The sequence below is a fragment of the Phocoena phocoena genome, chromosome 15, assembly GCF_963924675.1.
Source record: "Phocoena phocoena chromosome 15, mPhoPho1.1, whole genome shotgun sequence".
Lineage (NCBI taxonomy): Eukaryota > Metazoa > Chordata > Mammalia > Artiodactyla > Phocoenidae > Phocoena > Phocoena phocoena.
In genome coordinates, this window is record NC_089233.1 from 22,181,135 (window position 1) to 22,199,916 (window position 18,782).

Below are 18,782 nucleotides of genomic sequence, written 5' to 3' on the forward strand. Positions count from 1 at the left end.
GACTCTCAACCACTGCGCCACCAGGGAAGCCCGAGAACTTTTAATATTTACTCCCTTAGCGACTTCAAATATGCAACACAGTAAGTCCCCTGCATATGAACCTTCAAACTGCAAACTTTCAAAGATGTGAACGTGTGTTTGCATGTCCAATCACATAAGTTAGCTCATGTGTCTGGCATACATTGTCACGTGCGCTCATCCTCTACAAGTGTTTGTGCTTTTGTGTACTTTACTGTACAGTACTGTATAGAGGACAGTAGTACACTATCTTTATTTCAAGCCCAGGGTGTCTGGAAGCAAGCGTAAAAGCAGTGGTGATGTAGCTGGTACTATTGTACTTTTCAAGGTACTGTACTGTAAGATTAAAAATGTTTTCTTTATTTTTTATGTTTGTTTTTTCTATTTTATTTGTGTGAAAAGTATTATAAACATATTACAGTACAGTGCTATATAGCCAATTGTGTTAGTTGGGTACCTAGGCTAACTTCATTGGACTTAGAAACAAATTGGACTTACGAATGTGCTCTCAGAACAGAATTCATTCGTGTATGTGGGGGACTTACTGTACAGTATTATTAGCTATAGTCTGGAACTGAATTTTTAATTAAAATTTAAATACCTACATGTGGCTAGTGGTTACCAAATTGGACAGCACAGTTCCAGGATGTATTGCAGGTGAAGAAAGGAAGGTCAGAACTGTGTGCATATCATGTTCCCATTATAAAAGAGAGGGGGAGAACATATGCATATTGGCTTGTGCATGCATAGATCTCAGGGAGAGGGAGAACTGAGACTGAGGACAAGGTATGGAGGAAGACTTTCACTAATATATTCTTATATACCTATTGAATTTTATGTCATTTGAATTGTTTCCTGTTCAAAAATCAAATAAAGTCAATTTAAAAGTAGTGATCAAGGGCTTCCCTGGTGGCGCAGTGGTTGAGAGTCCACCTGCCGATGCAGGGGACACGGGTTCGTGCCCCGGTCCGCAAGGATCCCACGTGCCGCGGAGCGGGCTCGCTGAGCCTGTGCGTCCGGAGCCTGTGCTCTGCAATGGGAGAAGCCACAACAGTGAGAGGCCCGCGTACCGCAAAAAAAAAAAAAAAAGTAGTGATCAATCCACACTTTCAAATGGAATCAGTAATAAAGGACATTCATCTTCTTTCCTGTTTGCTGGGATAGGGTTTTAAATAGGGGTGACATATATTTTCTCAGCTCAAGTAGCAGTCATCATACAAAGGATAAACACCTTCTTACCCATAACCACTGGGCTGAACCCTCCCTTTCCTCTCCTTGCTTGAGGGAAACCGCCCTGGATATAGTAATTACCATTTACAGAATGTAAGCAAGAAGCAAGGGGAGAAGAGATTGCTAAACCCCATACCTACTGGCCTGGAGCTATGTTTCTAGGCAGAGAGATCTTTTATTTTATAAAATAAAAATATTTTATAATATTTAAAAAATATTTTATGATATTTCTTCTTCCTCCTCTCCCCTCCTCCCACTAAGTGCCCATTCACCAACCTTTCTTACCCTGGTCTTATCATTCTGCACAAGTATTCTATCTGCAGTTGGTGCTGAACAGAAGGCTGTGATGGGAAACTTGCAAAGTGCCTGCAATTTAGAAGAAGTGGTCTTACTACAATTTTTAGTAAGTGCCTAAATGTCTGTGGTAGATACAGCACAACTTAAAACATTGTTTATTCTAACATAAACTCGCTCACACCTTTGCTTTGTATATCCTTTCAGGCTTATTGATTTTACAGACATGAAATACTTTAAATCATGTTGTCTACTCTGATTTCCGCAAGTTACTTTATTCACCAGGCCTGTCAGTGACAGTGCTAATGCATTTCTAAATGTTGACCTCTTTTGCTCTGCCTTACTTGCAAGACGGAAGTTGGCTCAAACCGTGGCAAATAATGTGCAAATACACATGCTCCCTGGATCCATGGAGAATAAACACTACTCCATGCAGATTTTGCCCAGCCTATGTCTGAGGTATTCCACATGACATCCGAAGGGGTCAAATCCAGCCAGAACCTGGGTAAACAAAGAACAGACTTCATATATATATATATATGAAAACTAATTTAAAATAATTAGTTTATTATTCCAACAAAGGAATCCAACAAAGGAATCATTACCTTTGTAGCACTGACACTTCAAGCTACAGTTCTGTGAGAGTACCTTCCGTTTATAGATAATCCTAAACCAAAGCTGCTGTGGGTGTGTCCGGTCATTTTAGGAGATCCGCTTGTTCCGCTGGTGAAGAAAATGGCCATCGTCTCATTGTGTTTTGTCTTCACACAGGTGTTGTCACTGGCATGTCTATGAAGAAAGAATTACAGTGATTCTGCACGTTAAACACAGCATCATATTTTTTGTTTTAGTTTTGATTTTTTCTTGGCTGCACCACACAGCATGAGGGATCTTGGTTCCCCGACCAGGGATCGAACCCACGCCCCCTGCAGTGGAAGCGCAGAGTCTTAACCACTGGACCACCAGGGAAGTCCCAAACACAGCGTCACAGACTGTTACCACAGAGAAGGATTTACTCAGACCTCTTCATCTCATTGATCAGGCCCCAGTGACTTAGGGTGAATTCCAAGGTAAAAGCCATCTCTCTCAGGACCTCCCTGGTGGCACAGTGGTTAAGACCCTGTGCTCCCAGTGCAGGAGGACCAGGTTCATCCCTGGTCAGGGAACTAGATGCCACATACATGCTGCAACTAAGAGTTCACATGCCACAACTAAGGAGCACACTGCAACTAAGACCCGGCACGACCAAATAAATAAATATTTAAAAAAAAAAAAAAGCCATCTCTCTCTGCATCTTTTAAGGTGCTTTCCAGAAGCAAACTAAACTTTGTTGTCAATAGCCCATTTATAACAAGTTGACTTCGTAGCTTTTTACTGTATAAGGAAGAGTTGAAGCAGTTTAAAAACTCAAGACTTTTATCATACCTCCAACAGAAAGAGGATTCTATGATCTTATAATCATGGATATGTGAAGAAAAATGTGATTTTAAAAAAAATGGGTATGTTAATAGAAGTCATGGCTAATGGTATAAGGCAGGGATAATCAAGCTATAGCCCACAGGCCAAATATGGCCTGCCTTCTGTTTTTGCAGATAAAGTTTTATTGGAACACAACCATGTCCATTCTTTTACATATTGTCTGTGACTGCCTTCTACACTATGACAGCAAGGGTGAGTAGGTATGATAAGAGACTGCATGGCCTGCAAAGCTATATATTTACTATCCATCCCTTTTATAAAAAATATTTGCTGACCCCTCAAAAGGATGGTTTTTCTGTTTCTCAAAAAAGAGTCTACATAGTTCTGAATATAGTAAACAATAAGACTGAAGAGGATCTAAGTATCCACCTACGGAAGGAAGGGCCTCAGTTAAAGAGAAAAAAAATTTTGGTTCCAAAGGATAATTGGGCTTTGATACATGTCATACATCAGGGCAGCTGAGGGGAGCTAAACTCTGCACATTTGAGTGTCTAAGAAGCATACAGAATTTTATTTGGGAATATTGAGCTGAGAATGAATGAATCAGAAATATCCAGCCATGAGAAATATAGAAAAGCTATTTTTAAATCCTAACAAAGATAAACCAAATGTTTAGGCTATAATTCCATAATTTTTTTCTTTAAAAAAGTTAACTATAGCTGTGTACCTATCACTTCTATCATAGATATGGTTACTCTTGAAACCTAAGGCAGGTTCAGTGTACCAGTCTCTCAGAAGCATTATATGTAGCAGTTAGGTATGTGGGCTCAGAAACCAGACTGCCTAAGTTTGAAACCCGGTTCTGCCAGATCCTAGCATTTGACCTTATTCATCTGTATAATTATAGTTCCTACTCCCTAGGTTGTTGTGATATTTAAATGAGTTAATATATCTGAAGTGCTTGGATTAGTTTTTGGCACATAATCAGTGCCATATAAATGTTAGCTATTGTGCAATTATAACATTTTTATTAGAACAGAATTTGGCCTTTGATAACTCAATAAATGTTAACTATTTTAGAAGAGGTAGGAACAAGTCCATAGTTGCCAGCATGCTCCAAAATCATTGAGTAAAGGTAGGAAGCTCATTCCAGAAAGGGAATTTGCTGCCACCCTAAAGCTAAAATATAACCAATACTTGGTGAGATTTCCAAGTGACCCCAGGAAGCACCCCAGAGCAGGGCTTGAACGTCAGTATAATTCAGTTTTATAACTGCATCCATTAAATATTCTTCATACTATAACCTGATAGAAATGTTACTGTCATCAAGGGAATGATGCAGCCTACAAAGAAGGATTGACTGTGATCAATTTCCCTGGGAGATAACAGCTCTGTGGTTGATGCTGTGATGCATCTCCTAGATCCTGCTTCAGGATTTAAAACATACTCCCTCCAGGTGCTAGGATCCTTCTTTAGATACTACCTTGACTGAAGACAGCTGCCTTGCTCAAGGTCATGCCTCCTAAGGACAGCCCATACCCAGTTACTGATCAGCATAGGACCTCTTGCTTTAGCTGGGCAGAGCTTTGAAGGGCTATCCAAACTCCACAGATCTCAGTAGGCTGGCTGAGGGCTTTTTTTGAAGTACAATCCCACATCTTTCCCTTTCTTTCACAGGCATTTAATGCAAGATAACTCCTCAACAAACTTCTTACACAACTAATCTCTGTCTTAGGGTGTGCTTCCTTGAGATCCCAACCTATGAAAAACACTGCCAGCTCCTTATTGCCTCAGAGCTTTGCACTATAAGTGCAGGAATAATCACCAGTTGTTCCCTTTGTCAAGAGTCCACGAATTTAATTGTTGTCTATCGTTTTAATTTTCATTTTTCTGGTCAGTCATGGATTGACTGTCTTATCAATGTTGTGTTTCTTCTTGGGAAGCTGTTCTACAACAATTATGGCTACTCACTTCATCATCTCCTTGAGGTTCTCCCATCCCTCCCTGGGGCTCTGAGACACAATTAACTTGGAGTGCAGATTTTCACATTTAGATGCAACACCATCTACTGCTGGAGCTAAAACATCATTGGTAATAATGCACTTTGATTTTGAAGATGGTAGTCGGTAGAGGATGTCTTTCTGGGTCATCTTTGTGGTTCCTGCATTAAAACTGTCCCTAAAGGAGAAGAAAAGAAAATGTTTAGAAAGGCTTTCCTTCACCATGTTAGGGTAGTGTAGATAACTCATGTACATTCTGTATTTCTCAGAGTGAGTTAGTTGGTTTTCTAGGCAAGGTATCTGTTTTCCTTTCATTATTATGCTTTTGCCTTTCAAGGGATCTCAAAGTCTATGACCCTTTTGACCTAACATGAACGGGTATTAAATCCTGGATAATTATCTTCTATCTGGAGACCATTCATAACATTCAGCTTGAAGAGGGTTTTGATTGAAAAGTAATATTACCCAACATTTATTTAGTACTTTGAGTGCCAGGTGCTATTTAAGTGTTTTGCATGTTTTAACATTTAATCCCTACCAAAAACCACAAAACTCAAAAGCTGTTGTCAACTAAAAAGAAAATACACAACATGAAAGTTGAGAATTATGTTTTATCGGGAGGATTTTCTCAGGATGTAAGCCTGGGAGCAGCCTCTCAGATAGCTCTGAGGGACTGCTCCAAAGAGTGAAGGGAGAAGCCAGGATATATAGGGGTGGTTTTTACAACCAAAACCAGGTAGTTGGAACATCAAAAGATTACTGTTAATTAAAGAAAACCTGACATCTCAAGTTAATGAATTTAGTGCTTTTCTGTGTATGGGAAGATGCAAGAGTCTGGGCTCACTGAAATCATTCCTTTGATAGGCACCTCAACTGTCTAGGGCCAAGATCCTCTTCTTTCCCATCCTGAGTTCCCTCAGGGCATTACCATCAGGGGCAGCTACAGTGGCTGATGGCTTGATGGCCACAACATCCTTTTTTGCTGATATAGCAGGTGGCATTCTTACTCCACCCTATAAATAATATGCCCAAGATCACTGAAGTAGCAAGTGGCAGTGCATGGACTGAACCCTGCAGCCTGACTTCAGAGCTGTACATTTAACCACTTTGGTTCAGTGCCTCTTAAAACATACATGAATATTTTATGGTTTCTTTCCAAAGAGAAGGATTGAGGCATTTATCTCTTCTGTGCTTCTACTCCCCACCTGCTGTAAATTACACTGTAAGGTGTAGTGTAATGGTTAAGAGTGTGTCCTGGAGCCAGACACTCTTAGTGCTTGGCCTTGAGCAAGACTACTTCACCTCTGGGATTCTCAGGTTCTGCATCTGTGGAATGGGGATTATAATAACACTATCTTCTTTGTAGAATTATTAAGGACTAAATGAGTTAAAATGCATATAGAGCTTAGAACAGTACTGAATAAAATTTAGCTATTATTTTCTCTAAGGATTAATGGACTTTCAAGGATATATCTATATCTGTATCATATTTCTATCTCTGTCTCTATCTGTGTTCCAGATTCCACCACTCAAATTCCAGACCTTCAGGTAGGGGTGGAAGGCATTTAGTTTATAATGGTTTTTCCTCTTCCTAGTGACACAGCAGTCAAGGAATTTCGAAGAACATATATCTGGTCATTCCTGAACTCTCTATTTATTTAAAACAATTTATTTTTAAATTTTTGGCTGTGTTGGGTCTCCATTGCTGCGTGCAGGCTTTCTCTAGTTGCGGTGAGCGGGGGCTACCCTTCGTTGCAGTGCGTGGGCTTCTCATTGCGGTGGCTTCTCTTGTTGCGGAGCACAGGCTCTAGGCACCTCGGGCTTCCAGTAGTTGTGGTACACAGACTCAGTAGTTGTGGCTTGCGGGCTCTCGAGCGCAGGCTCGGTAGTTGTGGTGCACGTGTTTAGTTACTCTGTGGCATGTGGGATCTTCCCGGACCAGGGATCAAACTCGTGTCCCCTGCACTGGCAGGAGGATTCTTAACCACTGAGCCACTAGGGAAGTCCCATTCTTGGACTCTTGACACTGGCTCATCTTTCCATTTTGGAAAGGACAAGTCCCTCCCATGGAGTCCTTCAAGAAACAGACAACCAGGACCAAAACATAAGGTTCTTTAGAATATCTTCCCTTTCTAATCAAAGCAATGCAGCAATTTTTATGAGGCTTTAACTCCAAGGTTATTCCTTAGAGATGTTGCACCTAGAGATAAGTAGTAAGCCTGCCATGGCCAACACTTTTCCATAATTTAAAGGCACTTACAACAAACCCACTGTTGACATTTCATGACCAAGGAGAAGTACTTTATTTAAACACATTACCCTTAGATAATTAAGTTCTGCCAATACATAATTCCTAAAATATCTTTAAAGGAATCTATTAACAGTGATCAGTCTTACCTATTAAACATCTTCCTATTCAAATTATCATTTGGGAAGCATTACACTGTTTACTTTAAATATAAAACAATCTTCTGGTATTGCTCTGGAGTGATGTCCTAGATGATTATGTAACAGGGAGGAGCCAATTCTGACTCCTTGTTGGATCTGTTTCTTTAACTTTTGCTTTTCGTTGCTTTTGTTATTATAATCACTGTCTATAGCTGTAAGCACACATAATGGCCTGCCTCAGGGAACCCTGCCCCCCTGCCTGACTGTTAAACTAAAGTGCCTTTGTTCAGTGCACGGAGAGACACTCTGACCCTGCCCACCTGTGAATGGCTGTAGAAAAGAAGAAATTAACACATCCCCTCCCCAATGCAGGCCATTCGAGGAGATGTTTTGCAAGATAAATGGCCTTTTTACTTTACTTCCTCACCTCATCCCCCTCCCTGTTCTTTAAAAGAAACTGGCATCCAGACCCCAATAAGATGGTGTTTTGGGGACCATAGTCCGCCATATTCTCCATCTGCCAGCTTTCCGAAAAAAGTCTCTATTAGTTGCCTCAACACCTCATTTCCTGATTTATTGGCCTGTCCTGCAGTGAGCAGAGCGAGCTTGGACTCAGTAACAATTATAAATACAGTGGATGCCTTTATTCATTAAAAAAGTATATTGAAGCCTACTACGTGGTGGACACTTTTCTAAGTGCTAAGGATACTGTAGAAAACAAAATGGACAGAGGTGCCTGCCCTCATTCTAGACAGACTGGAAACACATATACAATATCAGATGATAATAAATTTGTTTAAAAAAATAAAGAATGAGCACTTTGGGTGAAGGTGGGGGAGGAGCTGTTCTAGATAGGTTGGCTGGGGATGGCCTCTCTGAGGAGGATACCTACTAATATTTAAGTTTCATGTAAAAAAAAAAAAAAGTTCAAAACTTCCAGAAATGAAATGCCTGTTTCTGCTTCACAGTTGTTATTTTGTATAAATGTATAGACATCATATAACTTTTCAAATTAGTGTTTTTATGTTCTTCAGGTAAATACCCAGAAGTGGAATAGTTGGGTCATATGGTAGTTCTAAATTTTTCGAAGAAATCTCCATACTGTTTTCCATAGTAACTGCACCAATTTACAGTACCACCAACAGTGTATGAGAGTTCCTTTTTCTCCACATCCTCTCCAACATTTGTTATTCCTTGTCTTGTTGTTAATAGTCATTCTAATAGGTGTAAGTGATGTCTTACTGTTGTTTTGATTTTTTAAATTAGATTTTATTGGAGTATAGCTGGTTAACAATGTTGTGTTAGCTTCTACTGCACAGCAAAATGAATCAGCCATACATACATATATGTCCTCTGCCTTTTGGATTTCCCTCCCATTTAGGACACCGCAGTGCATTAAGTAGAGTTCCCTGTGCTATACCGTATGTTCCCCTCAGTTGGCTCTTTTATACATAGTTATCAATAGAGTATGTGTGTCAGTCCCGATCTCTCCATTCCTCCCACCCCACCCCTTTCTCCCTTGGTATCCATACATTTGTTCTCTATGTCTGTGTCTCTATTTCTGCTTTGCAAATAAGGTCATCTATACCATTTTTTCTAGATTCCACATATATGCATTAATATAAGTAGGTGTCTGTGGCTTCATTCAGATGCAGCCCATCACTGTGTCTTTTCCCTGTTATGGTTGCCCTAGATGTAGTGCCATGCGGTGGTGTGGAGTGAGGGGGAGCTGGTCAGCTTGGACTGGGGTGCACAGTGAGGTGGTCTCCCAAAACCTGATAGCCACCAGGGTAGACCTCTCTCTGCCCTGCCTGTGGGCAAACCAGCCCCTGTGTTCTCCTCACAAGTGGAATCCAAGCTTCTCCAGGCTTTCTGTCTGTCCCAGTGGCTCTCCAAGCAGCCAGTGGGTCTTGTCTCCTCCACAGGTCCCCAGGGCTGAGGTGCCCAGTCTGTGGCTTGACCTACTCACTCCCTGGGGCAGGTGTCCACCCAAGGAATCTCCCTTTTCCTCTAAGTTCCCTCCCAGAGGCACAGGTCCCAACCCAATCCCTTTTTTTCCCATCCTACCCAATTGTGTGTGTGTCTTTCTTACAGCCTTAGTTGTACAGGAGTCCTTCTGTCAGTTTCCAATTAGTTTTCAGTGAGAGTTGTTCCACATGTAGATGTATTTTTGATGTGTTCAGGTGGGAGATTAGTGCCGTGTACACTTACTCCACCATCTTCAAGAAGTTCTCAACATTTCTTCTAAGACAGGTGTAGTGGTGAGTTCCCTCAGCTTTAGTTTGCCTGGGAAAGCCTTTATTTCTCCTTTATATCTGAAGGAAAACTTTGCTGGATAGAGTATTCTTGGCTGACAGTTTGTATCTTTAAATATTTTGAGTATGTCATTTCACTTTCCTCTGGCCTGTAGAGTTTCTGCTGAGAAATCTGCTGATAGTCTAGTGGGGGTTCCTTTTAGGTTACTGTCTTTTTTCCCTGGATGCCTTTAAAATTCTTTATCATTAACTTTTGACAGTTTTCTATAATGTGTTTTGGATAAGTTTTTTTTTTTTTGCATTGAGGTAAGTAGCTTCCTGGTAATTAACTTCCTGGACTTGTACGTGATTAAGGTAATTAGCTTCCTGGACTTGTAATACAGTTCCTTCCCCAGGTTTGGGAAGTTCTAGCTATTATTTCTTTAAATAAACTCTCTGTTTGCTTCTCGCTCTCATCTCCTTATGTTGCCTTTCCTAATGGAATGAGATGGTTCTCTTAGAAATTATTCATTAAAAACAACAACAACAACAACAAAAAACTTAGTTTTTTCTCTTCTCCATCCTGGGTCATTTCTAGATTTCTGTACTCATGCTTGCTGATTCTTTCTTCCATATGGTCTGCTCTATTTTCAATGCTTTCTATTGCATTCTTTATATCATTTATTGAGTTCTTTGCCTCCAGAATTTCTATTTGTTTCCTTTTTAGAGCTTCAGTCTTTTCGTAAAATATTCCTCCTGCTCATTAATTTTATTCCTGAACTCATTGAAATGACTTTCTGAGTTTTCTTATAGATCATTTTTTAAAAAAAATCTTTATTGGAGTATAATTGCTTTACAATGGTGTGTTAGTTTCTGCTTTATAACAAAGTGAATCAGTTATACGTGTATATATATGTCCCCATATCTCTTCCCTCTTGCGTCTCCTTCCCTTCCACCCTCCCTATCCCACCCCTGTAAGTGGTCACAAAGCACTGACCTGATCTCCCTGTACTATGCGGCTGCTTCCCACTAGCTATCTATTTTACATTTGGTAGTGTATATATGTCCATGTCGCTCTCTCACTTTGTCCCAGCTTACCCTTCCCCCTCCCTGTGTCCTCAAGTCCATTCTCTAGTAGGTCTGCGTCTTTATTCCCGTCTTGCCCCTAGGTTCTTCATGACAATTTTTTTTTTAGATTCCATATATATGTGTTAGCACACGGCATTTGTTTTTCTCTTTCTGACTTACTTCACTCCGTATGACAGCTATTTTTAATTCTCTATCAGATTGCAGTCTTCCGTGAGTTTAAGTTTGGTTTCTAGAGAACTGTCACTTTCTTTCCTGATACCTTGCCACTGTGCTTTTTCACAGTGCCTGATGACTCGTTCCTCTGCCCACCCATTTGAAGGCGTGAACACCTTTCTTATTAGGTAAAATTTGTTTACTCTGATTCTAACGATTCAACAGGTTGGTAATTAGAGGACTTTCTTTTGTTTTCCAGTAGGTGGCACTATAGCACAAGTCTTTGGTTCCCCTAACCTGACCTGCCCGTGACGGTATTGTCGAATCAGTATTTTCCACCCTTCACCACCCCTGCCAGAGGTGTCACTGGAGCCCTCATTGTCTCTGCTTGTGCCGTTGGGGTCCTTGGTGCCTTGCTGCTTCCAGTGTTGCTGCTGTTGCTCAGGTCACCCCTGGGGCACCAGGATGGCAGGCGCCTCGGCCGCATCTGGGGTTGTTGGGCTTGTCAGGTTTGCGGGCACTACGGCCTTGGGCAGGGCAGCTGGAGTCTTGGGCACCACTGTGGCTGGTGGGGCCAGGGTCGCAGGCCCTGCTGCTGCTGCTGCTGCCTGGTTCCCTTTGGCTGTGTGTGCTGCTTCAGCTGGGAAGCTGGAGTTGTGTGCACCACCTCCCCTGCTACCGCTGGGTGTGTGTGTTCATCCACGGATGGGCCGGAGGGCCAGGATTACGGCACCCCCTCCACTGTTCCCTTGATTCCACCTCCTATGTGCCATTCCACCCACCTTCAGATGTACAGATGTGTGGATCTCTCTGGTGTTCCGGTGTACTGAGCAGAGGAACCTTTGTAGAGTTATATATGTTTTACTAGTTGTAAATTGAAGGGGAGAAACAAAGGAAGCATCTCACATTGCCATGATGCTGACTTCCCCCACCTAAATGACTTTTTAAAAATTTTTATTGGAGTATAGTTGATTTTTAAGAACTGTTCCTATTTCAAAATTTTGTAAAACTTCTAGAAAGTTCTAGAGAGTGCACCGGGCTCTACACTGACTTTCTGAATACCTTTGGGCAAATGACAATGTTCCTTTTCCCCCATCTATGAAAGCTTTGCCTTCCCTGTTTATAAAATGAGACTTCTCCTTCCTAATCATAAGGCTCTTGTGAAGATAAAATGAACAAATGAGTGAACGTTTATTATAATTCCAGAGGGACCACGTACATTATAGAAACTTCTTCAAGACCTGTAGGCTGAGATTGGGTGTTATACTAGCTTTTTGTGGTAAATATTACTTAAAGGAACAAATTCTTGGCAATTAATATTTTTTAATAATTATATACTGACGGTTCTGTTGTAAAGGGATTTGGCCTACAATACATACAAAAGAGTTTGAAAACTAAAATGTGATATGAGTTTGTTGTTGGCACTGGGGACTATAGAGCATATCTCTCTGAGAACTTGGAAATAATGGAATTAGACTGACTTCCAGGAGCTAAACTTTAAACTCAACATAAAATAGATCAGAACAGAGATATTCATAGTCAGTGTAAACAGACATAATGATTCAAAGAGAAGCAAGATTAAACCATACCCTGATATATTAATATAGAATTGGTCTCAGAAAGGGATATTGCAGCCACAGAACATAGAAAAAGGAGACTTACTAGGGCAAATCCCGACAGTACTCATCCAAGCCTGTCTAGAGGAGAAGTCTCTGTTAGGGGATTTCACTTATTATCGTCCCTGGAATGAGGTGGCCCCTAGCCAGTACCTACATTCACACTGGACAGTTTTAATTTTCTCAAATCTACAAATTATCTCTTGCCTTAGGACCTTTGTAGAAACTTTTTCATTTGCCTAGAATGCTCCCATTACCCATGCCTTCTCCCATTGGCTGACTCATCCCTCAGGTTTCAGCTTAAATATCCCCCTGACCTTCTCTCAGTCTATAGTGATACTGCTCTTATGCATTCTGATGGCTCCTGTGTTATTTCCTTTGTAGCACTTGTCACACTATGTGTTTACGTGACTCATGACTCTCTTTCCCACTGGACCCTAAACCCCGCAGCTCCTAAAACATAGCAGGTGCCCAGTAAACACTTATTGCTTGAAAGGATTGTGGGTATAAAGAGATGGGTGGATGAACTGGGCTTTCAAACCCCAGTGCCAATAAATTGAATTATGAAAGTTATTTGTTTTGTCCACTAAACAAACTTCTGGCTAAATTTTTTCTTCTCATGTAGGTCTGTTAACAGGGAGAGAGGGGGCTACTCATGCCAGTCTTTTGGCCCTTCAGGCAAATTAATAAGTTGGCAATATCATTTTATATACCTTGTATCGTAAACATGGTAATGAGAGGCCTCCCTCAAGATGCAGAGCGCCACTCTCCACACACTAACATAAGCCAATTAGTGACCAGTGGCCAGATCTCCTCAGTTTACCAAGGTCTCGTCATTCTCCGGGCCCCCAGTAAGATAGAGGCTCACTTCCTCTAGCTCGGTGGTTCTCAAACTTGAACATGTATCAGAATCACCTGGAGGGCTTATTAAAACATAGATTTCTGGGTTTTGTATATCTCTACCCTAGTTTTAGATCCAGTAAATCTTGGGCAGAGCTGAAGAACTTACATTTCTCCAAGTTCCCAGTAATTCTGATTTCAAATGCTATATTTTAATATTATCCCTTTTCAGTACTATGTACTTTTTCTTTTTTGAAAGCACAGTGACAGTTATCTCACTACTCTCCCCTTTAGTAATGCATTTCCAAACATTTTAAGACTCCTCCTAAGACACTGTTCAATTATACATTTTTCTTTTTTTATTGAAAAAAATACCAACTGTGCAACAGAATTCATGTAGGGTATATCTACAATTTCCTTTAAAAAATATGAAAATAAGAATTATCCACCATCTAGCTTAAAAAAGAGAATTTAACAATATGTTTGATGCCCTCTGTGTGCTCTACCCCAAATTATCAGGTAGCCATGATCCAGAATATTGTGTTAACCATTCCTTTGCCTTTCTTTATCATTTTATCACATATGTATATAGCCCTATGTAATACATAAACAACTTGCAAATATTTAAATTAGCTAAGGTTTATTAAAAGGGAAAAATTATTAGGAAATTCCAACTATGAGCTCATTTCTTTTTTTTTGTTTTGTTTTTGTTTTTGCGGTACACAGGCCTCTCACTGCTGTGGCCTCTCCTGTCGTGGAGCACAGGCTCCGGACGCACAGGCTCAGCAGCCATGGCTCACGGGCCCAGCCACTCCATGGCATGTGGAATTCTCCCGGACTGGGGCCCGAACCCGCGTCCCCTGCATCGGCAGGTGGACTGTCAACCACTACGCCACCAGGGAAGCCCATGAGCTCATTTCTTATTCTGCCCTGAAGACTAGCACTATTAGTATATTAGATTTACCATTTATTGCTCCCTCTCATTCTCTCTTCTAAAAGAATCTGCCTTCCTTCTGCCCACAGCCCCAGTAACCAAGCTTTATCAGTTGAAGCTGCCTCTGATAACTTCTGATTGGCCTAAGCCAAGCTGTGCCAATCAGATTCTGCCTTAAATTTTAAGAGACTGAGTAGATTAGTGGACGCAACCTACAGTGTTAAGGCCTGAGACATTTGCCTGGAAAATCAAAGCCATGCACCAACCAAAATGAAGAGAAACAATGTGTTAGCAAGAAAGAAGAGGTCAAAGGAGCAGGTGATTGTTTTTTTTTTTTGGAGCAGGTGCTTGAGAAAGGCAGAGGCAAGGCAAGAGGCCCTGTGGCTTCAGAGCAAAAGAGACAGAAGCTGCTTGACGAATAGCCTATTCTCTTGCAGAGGCCAGGTTTTCTTTCTGCACTTTTTTCCCTGTAAGATTCTCCAGTAGATGTTCCATAATTTTCCTTCATTATTGAATTAATATGAATGGATTTCTGGTCCTGGCAATCAAATAGTCTGTTACTAAGACAGTGAGCTTAAGCAGCATTCATGAAAGCAGTCATTTTGTTAAAAAACTGTGCAACTCCAGTGTATAATTTATATGTACACATGAGATTAGAGCATATAGCTCTCCTCAAATGCCAATGATTATAATAAATTAAGAATGGTTACTTAACGTAATGATTTATTATGATAATAAGGATGTTAATTCAACAAATATTTCACTGAGACTTCCTGTATGCCAATCTTTGGATACATAGAGATGAATATATCAGTCATTGCGTTTTAGGAGCTTTCACAGTCCTATGAGAATGACAGATTTATAAACAAATAGTATCGCCAGACAATACTGTATAGGCTAAAATAGAAACACGTGTATTTCTTTGGGGGATCCCAAAAAAGAAAGCATCTAGACTGGGACATCAGGGTGGGGCTGCTGAGAAGGTGACATTAGAGCTGAGACGTTAAGTCTAATAGAAGTTGTCCAGGTGGTTAGGTGTGAATGAAAGGCTTTGTAAGCATAGGAAATAGTGTGCACAAAATCAAGGAGATGAGAAAGATCACAAACTTTATAGGAAATCATTTGACGTGGTTGGAGCAAAGAGTATGAGGGTGGGGAAATGAGAAAAATAAAGGGAAGATAGCTAGAGCCTTCCATGACACACCTAAGGAAGTTCAGATTTTATCTGGTGGGCAACAGGGAGTTATTAAATAATATCAAGCAGCAAAATAAAAGGATAAAATATGTGCTCTAGAAAGAACACTGGCTATGAATTGGATTGAGGTGGGGTGTGGACACACACAAGACAAGAATTAGGGATTCTTTTGGGAAAATCCACTCGGGAGACGGTAAAGATATGAAGTAAGGCAATGGCAATGAAATTGGAGAAGAGGAGGCATATAGGAAGTCAAATTTACAAGATGTAAGAACTGATTAGGAAGGAGAAGTAGCAGATGCCTGGCTTAGGGCACCAGATTAATGGTAATTAACCAGGAGACAAATAAAGGTTTGAAACAAAAACTAGGGTGGGTTCCTTGAGTTTGGGACTGATTGAGTTACAGATGACCATGGGTCCTATAGGAGGAGAAAAGCAGTAGGTATAAAGGCGTTCAATTGTTGATTGGCATTCACTTAAACTTATTTCATTATGAAAAACCCAACTCATAGTTTAGGTTAAAAGATATGGCATGTTTCCAACACATTTCCAAGGTTCGTGAGAATAATACTATATTTTGTATAGTTCCTCAAATAATTTGCCAAGATAAATGTCTCATGATTACTTATACGTTTTGGAAAATCTCTCATCCACCATAGTTTAAATATGATCAGATCGCAAACACTACTAGCCTGTTTGCAGACAGGCTACATATGCAAGCTACCTTTCGGGGATCCTGGGCAGAATCACAATTACTCGATCTCCCCTTTGCAGGGCACAGGCTTCTGTAAGTATATTTGCAAACTTCCTTGAAAAAGATCCCATTCTACAAACCCCATCTCACTTCTTCTCCATTTCCATTTATCTACCAGAAGGCTAGATTGGAAGGTCTCTTTCCAGCCTGCGGAAAGACAAATCAGTCGTAGATTTAAAGGTGTCTGTGCAGCTAAATTCGGTGTCAGCTGACTTAGTGGTATATTTTCTCTGAAGAAAATTCACAGGTCATTAGTTAGGACGTACTTGTAGTATTTGGGAATAACTCTGGAGTCCTTATTTCTAGATGTTGGGAGCCATGTCACTTCTTCCAGCATACATCATTTCTCATTTAGCCTTTTTCTTTCCGTAAAGTTAGAATTCTTGCATCCCTCTGTATTTCTCTCAATGCACTTTCTTTTTTTTTTTTTTAATTTTATTTATTTATTTATTTATTTATGGCTGTGTTGGGTCTTCATTTCTGTGCGAGGGCTTTCTCTAGTTGTGGCAAGCGGGGGCCACTCTTCATCGCGGTGCGTGGGCCTCTTACTATCGCGGGCTCTCTTGTCGCAGAGCACAGGCTCAAGACGCGCAAGCTCAGTAATTATGGCTCACGGGGCTTAGTTGCTCCGCGGCATGTGGGATCCTCCCAGACCAGGGCTCGAACCCGTGTCCCCTGCATTGGCAGGCAGACTCTCAACCACTGCGCCACCAGGGAAGCCCTCAATGTACTTTCTATGCCTCATTTCCTACCATTTCTTACTCTTGGATTCACTTTTCACTCTACTCCTTTTTGTTTTTTAAAAAATTAACCTATAATCATACATTTTTGTAACCCAAGCTTTTTTGACCATGGAACTCTTAACATGTTGAACCAGATGTCCTGTGCATTACAGGATATTTAGCAGCACCCCTGGCCTCTACCCATTAGCACACACCCTCCCCCAAGTCATGGCAACAAAATTGTCTCCAGACATTGTCAACTGTCCCTTGGGGTAAAATCACTCACAGTTAAGAAACTGCAGTCTGACTGGCCCTTGCTCCAACCTTTTCCATATTGGTCCATTGGTCTAGGACATCTTTATAGCAAAGTTGAAATACTCTGGAATCTCTAGTTTAAAGTCCTGCTTCATAGTTGGAGAAATCCTGAGGGATTACTGTTCTATAATCTTTATGCAATGCTCTCAAAGAACAAGGAATTGCTAGGCACTGAAAATACTTGGCACGAAGTAATATCTGCATGGTGACAAGAGCTAGCCTCAGTCCTGCTGAATGTTTTAGCACTCAGGATTTCTACAGAGACTAACTCATCTAAAAGACAAGCAGAGGGCTTCCCTGGTGGCGCAGTGGTTGAGAGTCCGCCTGCCGATGCAGGGGACGCGGGTTCGTGCCCCGGTCCGGGAGGATCCCACATGCCGCGGAGCGGCTGGGCCCGTGAGCCACAACTGCCGAGCCTGCGCGTCTGGAGCCTGTGCTCCGCAACAAGAGAGGCTGCGATAGTGAGAGGCCCGCGCACCGCGATGAAGAGTGGCCCCCGCTCGCCACAACTAGAGGAAGCCCACGCGCAGAAACGAAGACCCAACGCAGCCATAAATAAAAATAAATTAATTAAAAAAAAAAAAAAAAAAAAAAAAAGACAAGCAGAAAGACATGCATTTGTTTCTGGCTTGAAGGTAGCCATGTCTCCAAACAGCTAAGTTTTATTATTGTTAATCATCATAAAAGTACCATTTTCTGAGAACTCACTATGTTCCAAACACTTTGCTCAGTGTCTTACTTACATACAATTTATCATGAAATCTTCAGCGTAACCCTGTGAAGTGGATACGATTATCGTCTGTTTGCAGATAGAGAAAATGATGAGTAAGAGGTTGTCTCAGTCACCTCTGGCTGTCATAACAAAATAACATAGATTGTGTGGTTTAAACAACAGACATTTATTTCTCACAGTTCTGGAGGCTGGGAAGTCCTAGATCAAGCTGCTGGCTGATTCAGTTATCTGGTGAGGGCTCTGTTCCCGGCTTGCAGATTGTTGCCTTCTCTCTGTGTCCTCACATGGTAGAGAGAGAGCGAGCTCTGGTCTCTCTTCTTCGTCTTGAAAGATACTAATCCCATCAGGGGCCTCACTGTCATGACCTCATCTAAACCTAATACCTTCCAAAGGCTCTATCCCCAAATACCATCACATTGGAGGTTAAGGCTTCAACATAAGAACTGGTTTGGAGTGGGGTACAAGCATTCGGTCTGTAACAGAGGCATTGGTTGGCTTTGAACCCAGAACTGTCTGGTCCCAGCCCATTCTTCTGACTACTAAGGCTATTGCCTCCCATATACATTTCTAAAGAAGTAAAGATCTGGGTTACTCAGTTACTCTCAGTGAAAGCAAAGGGTTAAGCTTTTAATCTAATATCTTTCACCCACAGATTTCAAAAGGAGTGCAGAAATGTTTAGGAGAATTTTTCACAGTGGATAATCCATAGATGAAGAAACTGAGGTAGCGCAGTACCAACTATGCATGAAAGCACTGTCAAAGATCCTCTAGTTTATAGGGTACAGTTCCCATACTCCAAATAGGAGCCCACGCTATCTTTGAGTCCAGGCTTGGAGTTTCTTTACCAG

The 18,782-nt window shown here is 41.2% G+C and overlaps 1 protein-coding gene across 1 annotated transcript in view; it reads right to left on the reverse strand.

Moving 5' to 3' along the window:
• ACSM3 (acyl-CoA synthetase medium chain family member 3) overlaps positions 1-17,405 on the reverse strand; it is a 28,827-nt gene extending 11,422 nt beyond the window's left edge. Inside the window, 10 exon segments of the mRNA XM_065892722.1 lie at positions 1,535-1,614; positions 1,887-2,043; positions 2,191-2,331; positions 4,933-5,122; positions 6,901-6,911; positions 16,096-16,239; positions 16,241-16,311; positions 17,211-17,246; positions 17,249-17,288; positions 17,290-17,405. Of these exon segments, the coding sequence (XP_065748794.1) occupies positions 1,535-1,614; positions 1,887-2,043; positions 2,191-2,331; positions 4,933-5,122; positions 6,901-6,911; positions 16,096-16,239; positions 16,241-16,311; positions 17,211-17,246; positions 17,249-17,288; positions 17,290-17,405 (986 nt within the window).
• Positions 17,406-18,782: the final 1,377 nt, after the last annotated feature.